General features: G+C 39.6%; 1 protein-coding gene across 12 annotated transcripts in view; it reads right to left on the bottom strand.

Moving 5' to 3' along the window:
• Positions 1–12668, bottom strand: part of SEC24B (SEC24 homolog B, COPII coat complex component) — a 91551-nt gene that overhangs the window by 36917 nt on the left and 41966 nt on the right. For 6 of the 12 annotated variants that reach the window (XR_009448348.1, XM_059662152.1, XM_059662098.1 and 3 more), the window contains 2 exons: positions 7970–8143; positions 568–672 (listed from right to left, as the gene is read on the bottom strand). The exons of 1 other annotated variant lie outside the window; for it this stretch is intronic. Coding sequence is in view for 10 of the 11 variants with exons in the window: in XM_059662152.1 (XP_059518135.1) it covers positions 568–672; positions 7970–8143 (279 nt within the window). In the remaining variant the exon portion in view is untranslated. The remainder of the gene's footprint in view (positions 1–567; positions 673–7969; positions 8144–12668) is intronic. 5 more of the 12 variants (XM_059662134.1, XM_059662143.1, XM_059662164.1 and 2 more) reach the window with 2 other exon arrangements.

Raw genomic sequence — 12668 nt, 5'->3', positions numbered from 1 at the left:
TGCCCTCTCTCACTGTACAGAAAGATGGAACTTCCAGCTACAGCCACCATATATAGAGAATATTTGCAAACTAGAAAATAACTACAAATTTTTGGCTTTCTAAATATATAGTGAGTGCCAAAAGGAGCTTAAAGAAACATTGTTCTATTTCTGTCATTGTTATATAAAATCCAAATGGTTTATTCTGTTTAGACTAAGTAGCATGCAAAGCAGAAAAGAAAACATTCCTCCTAAAAGATGTTAGAGCAAACAGTCAAAAGCTTCAATCAACACTCAATTCTTTTGCATGACCTGAGCGGAAATGCATTTCTGAAAGAAGAAACCACTGTCATCACGAACGATGTATTGTTATTTAATGAAATGGTAAAGATGTCCAAAGTAAGAAAAACAAAACAAATAAGCATAACACCAAATTTCAAGTGACCACAATCTTCTATAACCTAAACCAAGTAAGTTCATTGAGCTAAATCTGCAAAGATACTTTTTAAAGAGGCTATAAGACTGTGGACAAAAAAAAAAGAACTTGAGTAGGAAAAGATTAAGAACTGGTGTAAAGCTAAAGCAGACCTGCTTCCTCATCCTCCTCCTCCTCTTCCTCATCATCGGAAGTTGATGACAAGGGAGTTGGTGCGGAGCTAGCTTGATTATTAACATATTCACCATACTGCATGCCTGTAAAGTGGAAAGCACAAACACGAGTCAAACCAACAGGAAAGATGAGAAATAAAATTTGACATTGCATTAAAAGTGAGAAAGAACTCTGACATTCCAAAGAGCAACCCAGCATGCATATTAATATTAGCAAATTTATTATCAAAACGGAAACTGTTAGAAAATCTCTAAAAGCAGTTTAGTAAAAGCAGCTTTAATATGAAGTAGCTGATTTAAGTGTGGAAAAAAGTACCATGAATTACATTAACAATATTAGGAAACGGCAATGATAATCTCTGAAAATCTCACTGAGTTCTGTACATGTTTACCTTCTTTAAGTTTAGGGCCCTTGTAGTATACTTCCTTTGGGACTGTGCATTCTTGGTGAGCAGTGATCATTTTACTGAAATGAATTTATATAGCATACAACACACACAGAGATACTTGATACCTTCCTTCTGTTAATGCCACCTTGATGGTAACTCAGTTCTCATAACGGAAAAAGAATGACAGTTAAAGAAAAGAACTGTATTCAGCATAGTTCTCTGCTATCAGCAGATGTTCAAAAAAAGGGTGTGTGTATGTTTTGGTGGGGTTGGGGGGGGGGGGGGGAGAGTAATTAATTGTGGCCCTGCAAGTGTGGCAATTACAGAATAGTGTATTTTCTGAGATGGCCAATTATCTCAGCTTCAGTCTATTGCCTGCACCTGAGTCTGAAGTAGGTCAATGAGTGGTCCTCTGTGAGATCCACCAAGAGAAGGTAGAGTCTGTAGAAAAGGCACTACAGCTGGTAACTGTATAATACTTCTCTTTAAAATTTTGACTGAGTGTTTTTATTACTTAATTAATGTGCCAAAATCAAGACTTAAAACATTAACATCCACAGAAAATTTTTAAGAGGGAAAATAATCTTAATTAAAAATGAAAACATCTTATAAATAAGAATAAGCCCCCTGTAGGGAAAATCTTACAGCTCAGCTTGAAAAAAGAAAAACCTAGAAACTCTGTGAATTTTCAAGAGCATTTCACAATACTGGAAGCACAATGAAGCCTGGCCTCACCAAAATCCCATGGTAGCTCCCTGATGCTCTCTTCATTGTTTCTTTCAGGTGACCTTTTAAATTAGCATGGATAAACATAACTATGTCTATAGTAAGAAAAAAGCTATTAAAGAGTAACATCTGAGCTGAGAAGGGAATAAAGGTTAAACTGTACATGTGTAATCTCCTCACCCTGACTAAAAAAGTCGTGAAAAAAATCAGCTAGGTTTGCTGAAACATCTTCTAAATACATAGATAAAATGGCAGTTATGATAAATTCATCTGAGAAAATAAAATCAATTTAAGTAATTTCAGAAAAATACTAGAAATAAGCTTGATACCTTGAAAGACCAAATTCAGAGAGGCATATCCCTCTAATAAAAGTCTAGGTAAGATAAAAATTTGACTAATATTAGACCTTAGGTTAGATATACTAAGAAGTTTACAAGTAAACATACATTTACAGTAAAAAAGGTTTTATAGAAAAGAAATTCTTCAATTTAAGGACTTCCTTAAAATGAAGTACTTTTGCGCGTTGGGAGCCAGGTGTCATGCAAGATGTGCCAGGAGCATTAGCTTCATGGTGAGGTCGTAGCTTCTGACTCGCAGTCCAAAATGCTGGCTTTAAAATGTCCCTCTTCCAGTGGAAAGCCCAACCATGCAGACACCTTGCTCATAAACTTACAGTATGTTTCAGAAGTGGAAATAATTAATGACCAAACAGAAACCCCACCTCCCCTAGCCTCACTCAATGTTAGTAAGGATGGGAACTACACCTGTTTTGTTCATCACTGAATATACAGAGCCTTGCAGACAGGCAATGGAAGAGATGGCCTTTTAAATGAAATACTAAATTCCAATCCATCTAGAGAAGGCTTGAACTAGCAATTGGAGATGAGCCTGCTTTGCTTTCAATTGGCAGTTCACTGCAGGCTAAGAAGTCCTATGCGTATCCACAACAGTGGGATGTAAGAGCAAGCTTGAAAGAGGACAGTGAAGTTGCAGAAGGTGGAAGTTTTGAATATCATTTTCTCCACAGCAACACTGTACCTCTTAAAATGCTCCAAACTTTCTGACTGTAAGACAAAAGCATTTAAATAAAAGTACAAAAGCATTCCAAAGCCAATCATAAAAAAAAAAAAAAAGTACTTTCTCAAAATGGAATTAGCACTGCACTTTAGAAAGTACACATACAGGATGAGGCAAAAGTAGGTCTACAGTTGTTCACATGGAAAATAACACAATAATTAATAAACATAATACAAGAATAAACATTTCACATACAACTGTGAACCTACTTTTGCCCCACCCTGTGTATATATGTATATATTTAATAAGAAGAAACAGGAAGAAATTCCATTTGTTGTGCTGAGCCAGCGGTCGGTAAACCGCGGCTCGCGAGCCACATGCGGCTCTTTGGCCCCTTAAGTGTGGCTCTTCCACAAAATAACACGTGTGGGTGCGCATGTACAGTGCGATTGAAACTTCGTGGCCCATGCGCAGAAGTCGGTTTTCGGCCTGGGCGAGTCTGTTTTGAAGAAGTGGTGTTAGAAGAAGTGGGGGTACGTTCGCTGAGGTCAACCCCTCAGATTGAGGACGTTTTTAGCAAAGGCCAGCTTAGGAATACCCTAATTAAGTTAATAACGATGTACCTACCTATATAGTTTAAGTTTAAAAAATTTGGCTCTCAAAAGAAATTTCAGTCGTTGTACTGTTGATATTTGGCTCTGTTGACTAATGAGTTTGCCAACCACTCTGCTGAGCTAACAGAGGCCAATAATCAAGAAAAAATCAGAGGACAATCCATTATTTTCATGATTGAATGAATATGTAGGTGCTAACTCTGTACTAACCAAAGGAACCAAAGTACAGGGACACCATAACATTATAAGATAAATATTTCCTTCTCTTTCTTCAGATTTAATGAATAAAAATAGATTTACTTATTATTGGAAAAATATCCAATACTTAATTGGAAGCAAATGAAATGACTACAGAATGATAAAAAAAAATTATAAAACAATGACTCCATGCACTGGAACAAATTCACAAATAAGACAGACTAGAGTAATATTATTACTCATCATAATATCATGTTAGATTATACTATAGTTGTCAACTATACTATATTAACAGAATATCAGCCAGCATACTCAAAACATTACTTTCCTGCAAAAAGATGCAGTGCTTCGTAAGACGTGCTGGAGACGAAAGTATCAAGATTTAAGCCCTTCCCCAAATGTGACTTAATATGCTCAGAACTGTGCCTTCCTTTCCTTGTTCAAGTAAACTTTGTTAAAAAAGCTTGGTGATAGTAATAGCACAAGAATATGACATTTTATTTAATCCAAAGAGGAATGGTAAGAGCTCCAGAATATCAGCCAATCTGTATTAAGTGCCCTTCTCTAGATTGGATCCATCCAGTACATACAAACTGCACTAAAGGAGTATGGCCAGAAAGGGGCTGACAGCCAAGCTGCTGTTCTGCAATATGTGAATGGTTCCAAGAACTTCCAGAATGCCTTTTCTCAGATTCCTTTTCTTATGAGCCAGAAACTATGTATGACATACACAGGCTGCATTTATAAAGAAAGTGGTAAGCATATGACATGTCTTCCAGAGTTCAGCCCAAAACCCACTGCAAAAATGTACACGGAGTACCTTCCATCCCACCACCATCAAATGGGGAGGGAATGCTATATCCTAACTTATTCTGTCTAAATTAGAACTTCCAAGGTATGACTATGAAACCAATAGGCAAGAAGTCTGCAAGAATCTGGCATTATGAAGAGTCCTGTAATTAACAGGGCTCCAATATCTTAAAAAGGACATTTGGTTTAAACTACCCATCATTAAAGTACTTTCTGGCAAAACTCTCCAGGAGACCATATCCTTGGGGATACTTTTAATAAAAGGCTTCTTCACTATTCCCTAGAAACAGCTACACTGGAAATAAAACAAACTAGTCTTAAGAGAACAAATCCTCGTGAGGTTAGCTTTTGTAAAGTCAAGAGTTCAGACTTTGGAGCAACTGTTATCTTTCCTAAACTGGTCTTCAAATGAGGTACACATACTAAAAAGATTTCCAAAGATTCTTTCAAAAGGATGGTTTTAAGGGAATCAATTACCATATTCCTCTCTTTCCTAAAACTTACCTACCTAAGAAAGTGCCTGTGTTAACAATAGCCTTTCTCTCCCTTTACAAAGGAAACTTATTCTGAATTTATCCTAAACCTTACTATAACGCATTGCCCTGTGCTATAAAAATCTCAGGCGCTAAAGGGAAAACATATCCCCTTCCTTAAATTATTAATCACAACTCCCTAAATCTATAGACTTTCTTTTACCTTGCCATACATGTTTCTGTTAAAAATGAAACCTTACAAGTTGGGTTGGTTTTCACTGGAACATTCTTAATTCAAATATTGAAAAATGAATGTATTTAATAATTCTGAATGTATGGGGTCCCCAATCACTATTGTCAAACAACCCACTACTTTTGAAAGAATCCCATGAGAACAAAGCAAAACACTAAAAAATACTGACTATAAACAGCAGGACATTATAGATATACTGGGATTCTGGGTTCAATTCTAGGTGCTACCCCTACTTACTAGTTGTGTGTCCTTGGGCAAGTTACTAACCTTTCTGTTCTTCATTTACATGATCTGTAAATGGGGTAATAACTACCTCAAATAAGTTGTTTTGAGGATGAAATAAATTAATATACATATTTCAAATCTTAGAATGGTGCCTGAAATATACTAAATATTATGTAAATAGGAGATGATATTTAAAAACCAGTAAAAAGTGCCGAGGTCTTCGAAAGAATTAACTAAGCAAGGGCATCTTTGAAGCTGTGACCAAAAAAACTTATCTCTTTTAAGTAGTACTGTTTTAGTAAGTCATATCAGACCAACAACCATGCACTGCACAACTACAAGAGGCACCATTCACGCAAACTACAACTTGTACAACATACATGGTAGCCCTGACTCACACAATTATAGGTGTACCCCAGACCTAGCCAAAGGCATAGAGGCCACTAAGAAGTCAATCTCCTACTTAAGAAAAAGAAATATTAAAAGCTACAATTCAAATATCTCCAGTATTATCTTTTCTGTTACTTATTTTAACAAGGAGCGTATCTTAGGTAAATCAAGAGTTTAAAAGCCAACAACAAATTCAGCCTCATTTTATAGAAAGAAAACAAGGACAGAAAGTCTGAGTTAAAAATCTTTCATTCTGCTACTTACTAATCTGTAATTTGGACTGGTTATGTAATTTTTTTGTGAATCTCACTTTTCTCATCTGTAAAACAGATAATATCTACATCATAGGATTGACACGGGGATTAAATAATAAATATGAAATATCTGGCTCATTATAAGTGCTCGATAAATGGTAGCTCATTCTCTTTTCAAATCTACTTATTAAGGAAAATAATTACAATTATTTTGTGAAAAAGTGGTTTATAACACAATAAGATAATACCATGTATTTAAAAAGTAAAATGGTCAAAAAGAAATTATGAAAGGAAAAAAAAATTAGCAGGGAATGCCCTAGTCTGTTTGGCTCAGTGGATAGAGTGTTGGCCTGAGGACTGAAGGGTCCCTGTTTGATTCTGGTCAAGGGCACATACCTGGTTGCAGGCTCAACCTCCACCCCCTAGTCGGGGCGTGTGTGAGAGGCAACCGATCGATGTGTGTTTCTCACATCGATGTTTCTCTGTCCCTCTCCCTTCCACTCTCTCAAAAAAAAAAAAAAAAAAATCAATGGCAAAAAAATATTCTCAGGTGAGGATTAACAACAACAACAAAAGGAATGAGTCATCAATGCAGCTGAAAGACACCATTCATTCAGTCAGGGCTTCAAACTACCCTTACTCATGACAAGCAAACTTTCATATTAGCCTTTCACTTTGAAGGCAAACACTCATAAAAACTAGATTCTGCTCTGGCCGACTGCTTAGTGGTTAGAGCATGGGCCTGCAGACCAAAGGGTTGCAAGTTCGATTCCTCGTAATGGGCGTGTACCTCAGTTGTGGGTTCGATAGAGGCAAACAATTGATGTGTCTCTCTGATGTTGATGTTTCTCTCTCTCTCTTTCTTCCCCCACTTCTTCCCTCCCTTCCACTCTATCTGAAAATCAATGGGGGGAAAAAAAATTCCTCAGGTGAGGATTAAAAAACACACACAACTAGATTCTATTCCCAATATACCCATTGACTGATTGGGAATCAATGAACACTCCTTGGTGCTAGAATTTGTTTTCCTATAAAACCAAATTAAAAAAATGTAAAATGTATAATCTGATCAAATGATGGAAAGGCTTCTGTAGACTACATAAATACTCAGCATATATGGATAGTGAAATCAGCCTAAGGATTTAGGATGCTTTATCTAAGTTTCAGAACATAAGAGAGAGAATTGTTCATATTCAAAATCAGGAGCTATTATTACATAGTGAGTATAGTCCCTAAAAATATTACTAATGGTTGCTCTGGAAATATAAATTGTGGATTTCAAAAAATAGTTCAGTTATCAAATGAAAAATACAGTATGTTAACCTGAACCAAAAGTAGATTTAGAATTTTAGTCAGACAGGAAATAATCATAAATATTGCCAAAAGAAAAGATAATGTGGGAAAAGAGGGTCAAAATAACATAATTTAGTTGCCTGTCACTTATTTAACACATGGAGAATATTAAACAAGCAAACAAACAAACAAACTGTATTGTTTGTCAATGCTGGGACTGTGGGGTACAATTTCATTTTCACCCCTCTCATTCTCAAAATTAGGTCAAAAGCTACTTTCCATTAATGAAGCACAGAAATCATCATATAGGATATGGAAATACACTAAATAAGGAAATCTTGAGCACTTTATTATAAAAGAAACTATAATAACCTTTAAAAAGTAGGAAATAAATTTTCCACAATAGAGGGATGGATTAGTAAATTATAATACAATGACATAATAAATTATTAGCAAGGAATGACTATAAAGACTATGTACATAAATGAAGAACTGTGAATAATTTAGTAACTGTAAATACAAAATAGCATTTAAACTATGATTACAATTATACAAAATATAAATTCATGGAGACTAAACGTTAATATGTGAAAAAGAAAATAGTTGTGTTGGAATTAAGATTATAAATTACCTTTTTTCATATTTTAAAAAATTGTGGTTATCCAGTTTGCCTACCTATTTTAATCAGTATGTGTGTATATGTGTGCTACATATATAGTATAATGAATTTCTCCAATACCTTTCTGTTGTAACAGCTCTGATGGCTGTGTAACTGAGGCCACAGGTTCAACGAGGTGATTTGCAGTAGGAGGTAATCTTGCTGACGAGGCTCCTGACACAACAGTGGATACCACTGGGCTGGACTTGGGAGGCTGAACATTTTGTGTAACAGGACATGATAAAGAATCTGCAACTGAAGAGAAGACTCTATTTCATCCACAACAATAAACTTGAAATATATTAAAATACTAAAAGAATGCAGTTTATCTGAAGTTCTTATAGAAACTTCAGTAGCATCGCATTTATCTTGTATATCTACATCTAGAAAATAAGGTAGTTCAAAGAAATTTTAAAAAAAAAAAACCTAAAAACGTAATCACCAAATGTTTTAATAGTCTTTAATAAAAAATTTCCTAATTCATTTCTTATCCTCTTAAAAAAAGTAAATCCAAAACAGTTTTTCTTTACTAATTAATGATCACTATTATTAATTACTATGCAACAGTATCTCAGATAGGAAGATGAAAGGAAGTATTTGCTTCTGCAGTAATGTGGCTCATCAACTCCACAAATGTTCCTAGTACCAGCTCAGATCTTTTTGTACTGTCAACTGTATCAGTGTAGTGTAAACACTTCTCATTTGCTGTTTCTAATCAGATGCCTCATTTCTAACTAAAGGCCTGATGATAACACTAGGTTTGACTTCTAGAATAAGGTTCGTGTGATCCACAGTGGGCCTTTGTTGACAGCTCAAATTGCTTGACCTAGAGGATAATCTTCAGCCAACTGAGAGATAACACAACAACCTAAGTGTCTCCTGATGGATAATTAGATAAAGAAAATGTGATTATATATACATCTATATACACACACGCTATGTGTATATATGTGTAAACATACAATAGATGAATAGATAAAATGTGGTATACACACAGACACACACATGCACACATCCTATCTAATAAGAGACAAACATGGTAATTAACTGTACCTCTGACACACTTCCCATTGGCTAATCAGAGTGATATGCAAATTAACTGCCAACCAAGATGGCAGCCAGTAGCCAGGCAGCTGAAGCGAACAGGAGGCTTGCTTGCTCCAGTGATGGAGGAAGCCAAGGTTCCCCTGCCTGCCGCTGCCGGCCTCTGAGCTGCACTCTAAGAAACAATGTTGCAATTATAGAAGCTAAACAAACCCCAGAAACCTGCTTTCAGCCAGCCGGGCCTCAGAGCTGGAGCTGCAACAGAGTTTCAATTATAGAAGCCAAACAAACCCAGATAACTGCTTTCAGCAGACGAGGTCTCAGAGCTGGAGCCGAGCCTCAGAGCTAAAGCCGGCTCTCAGTTCCAGTGACAGCTATAGAAGGTAAATAAATCCCAGAATAAAAAAGAAAAAAAGAAAAAAAGGAGCAGTTGGGAGCTTCAGTCACCCGCCAGCCCGAAAACGGCCCTCAGCCCCTCACCCAGACTGGCCAGGCACCCCAGTGGGGACCCCCACCCTGAAGAGGGTGTGACCAGCTGCAAACAGCCATCATCCCCTCACATCCAGGCTGGCCAGGCACCCAAGCGGGACCCCCACCCTGATCCGGGACACCCTTCAGGGCAAACCAGCCGCCCCCCACCCGTGCACCAGGCCTCTATCCTATATAGTAAAAGGGTAATATGCAAACTGACCCTAACAGCAGAATGACTGGGAACGACTGGTCACTATGACACACACTGACCACTAGAGGGCAGACGCTGCCCTCTGGTGGTCAGGGCACTCTCACATGGGAGGAGCTCTGCTTAGCCACAAGCCAGGCTGATGGCTGCCAGTACAGCAGTGGTGGTAGGAGCCTCTCCTGCCTCCTCAGCAGCGCTAAGGATGTCCAACTGCAGTTTAGGCCTGCTCCCCGCTGGCAAGTGGACAACCCCTGAGGGCTGCCAGGCTGCCAGAGGGATGTCTGATTGCCATCTTAGGCCAAATCCCCCGGGGAGCGGGCCTAAGCCAGCAGGTGGTCATCCCCTGAGGGGTCCCAGACTGTGAGAGGGCACAGGCCAGGCTGAGAGACCCCCTCTCCCCCCGAGTGCACAAATTTTTGTGCACCAGGCCTCTAGTCCTATATAATAAAAGAGAAACATACAAATTAACCATCACACTGTCACTCCACCACACCCACCAGCCAATCAGAGTGACTATGCAAATTAATCAAAGATGGCAGTTAATTTGCATATGCAGACCAAAGACTGAAGACAACTGAAGATGGCGGCAGCCATGGAGCTGGAGCGAGGAGGAGTCTTGGGTTGCTCCTGGTGACGGAGGAAGCCAAGCTTCCCACTGGCCCTGGACTACGCTCAAAGAGGGGCTGGGGGCCTGGGCTCCGCTCAAGGAGTGGCTGGGAGTTTGGGTCACTGGGGGCAACCCAGGCTTCCAGCCAGCCCTGGCCTCCGCTCAAAGAGCTGGAAAAAAAAAAAAAGAAGAAAAAAAAGGAGGGGCTGGGAGCAGCTGGAGCGGAGAAGCCAACCCTTGCTGCTGTGGCCGGATCAAAGGCCAGAGGAAAACTGGTGCCGGCAGCCAGGGGAAGGAAGGCCTATTGCACGAATCTTTGTGCAACGGGCCACTAGTAGAGGAATATTATTCAAACTTTGTGCATGAGTCACCTGGGGTCTTATTAAAATGCAGGTTCTGATTCACCAAGTCTAGTACAGCCTGGCCTAAGATGCTACATTTTTACCAAGTTTGAGGGTTGCTGGCCAGTAGACTACACTTTAAATAGGAAGACTTAGGAGAACCTCTGATTTAGATACGTTAACACTTATAGCAAATGATGACATTTGTTTGGAACATGGGACTAAAGAGACTACTCTGCTCCCTAGGCAGGCCAAAGAGCTCTTTTCCTATGGGCTGCTGCAGAGCTAAGAAGACTGCTCAACTCTTCCTGCATTCTCTACACCCATTCAAGCCGTGGCACACACTTAGAGAAACTCTGCACATCTGCACCAGGGTCGTGTTCATGAATATTCATTCATAGCAGCGCTGTCTGTTTCCAAAAAATTGGAAACCCAAAAGTCCATTTATAATGGAAGGAATAAGTAAAGTATGCCCTTCCAATGGACTCCTGAACAGCAGTGAAAATGATGAAAGAATGAACTCCAGAAATGTAACATAGGAAGTCACTGAAGAATACATGCAGTGTACTATTTTTATAAAGCTAAAACAAAAACAAGCAAAATAATGTTTAGAGCAAGCATGTCAAACTCAAAGGCTAACACGGGCCAAATAAACAAGGTTTAAGTGTGGCCCGCAAAAACAAGAGCTTCAATTTTCATAGAAATGTAGGTTTATTTCGATAGAGCCATGCTGAATACAAAGGGCTGAAATAAATGAGTAATCATTAACATAAAATAATAGAACATTTTAATAAAAATTAATTTTCTTGAACATTAACTCACCAGAAACTGCACAATAAGCGTAACGCAAATAAACCTACTTTTCTTGTTCTCTGAAAGCAAAATATTTTCTGTTGCACACACCAAACCAGTCAGTCTAAGACTAATGATGTGGCAATCGGCTGCTAAAATATTCGCTGCTAGTATTAGTGGAGAGAAATGGTGCCTCTGCGCATAAGGTGCTTAAGGGAAATGAATGAAACATGATTATAGTAATCAATCATTAGTGAATGTTGTAGTTTGTTATTAATAACTAGGGGCCCGGTGCACAAAATTCGTGCACTGGGTGTGTGTTTGGGGGGGGGGGTGTCCCTCAGCCCAGCCTGCCCCCTCTCACATACTGGGAAGCCCTCAGGCGTTGACCCCCATCACCCTCCAATCGCAAGATCGGCCCCTTGCCCAGGCCTGACGCCTCTGGCCTAGGCGTCTGGCCCGGGCAGCGGGGACCTGCAGTGGCAGCGGGGGGGCGCCGCGATCGCGCGGGCTCCGCCCCTGCCCCTGCAGGAAGCCTCTGGCTGAGGCGTCCGGCCCAGGCAGCGGGGACCCACAGCTGCAGCGGCCCCGCGATCGTGGGCTTCGCTTTAGGCCCAGGCAAGGGACCCCTAGCTCCCGGGACTGCCAGCTTCGACCGTGCCCAGCTCCCATCGCTGGCTCCACCCCTACTTCCTGCTATCACTGGCCAGGGCGGAAAAGGCACCTGATTCTCCGATCATGGCTGGGGGGCAGGGCAAAGGCGGCCCCAGGGCCGCCTTTGCCCTGCCCCCCAGCTCTTAGCTCCCCCCTGGGTTTCCGATCACTGTCAGTGGCAGGGGGCTTCTTCCTGCTTTCCCTTTCGCCTCCCTGCATTGTGCCTACATATGCAAATTAACCGCCATCTTGTTGGCAGTTAACTGGCAGTTAACTGCCAATCTTAGTTGGCAGTTAACTGCCAATCTTAGTTGGCAGTTAATTTGCATATAGCCCTGATTAGCCAATGAAAAGGGTATCGTCGTACGCCAATTACCATTTTTCTCTTTTATTAGTATAGATTATGAATAACAGGATATTATAAAACTTAAGTTACGAAATTTTATTAAAACATTTCTCACATACCGTTATATTGGCTAGGCCGCAAAAATATTCATTGTGGGCTGCGTGCGGCTCCTGGGCTGTGAGTTTGACATGCTTGGTTTAGAGATATCTGTATGTGTGAGTTAATGAGTACTTCATTCATTATGCTTTTATATATGCATACACAAATATGTTCATACATATGTATCATATAAACTTTTATTTGTATTGTTTTATTAA

Source organism: Myotis daubentonii, chromosome 1 (genome assembly GCF_963259705.1).
Source record: "Myotis daubentonii chromosome 1, mMyoDau2.1, whole genome shotgun sequence".
Lineage (NCBI taxonomy): Eukaryota > Metazoa > Chordata > Mammalia > Chiroptera > Vespertilionidae > Myotis > Myotis daubentonii.
Note: the sequence above shows the minus strand (reverse complement) of the source record. Positions and strands in the feature narration are given on the sequence as shown.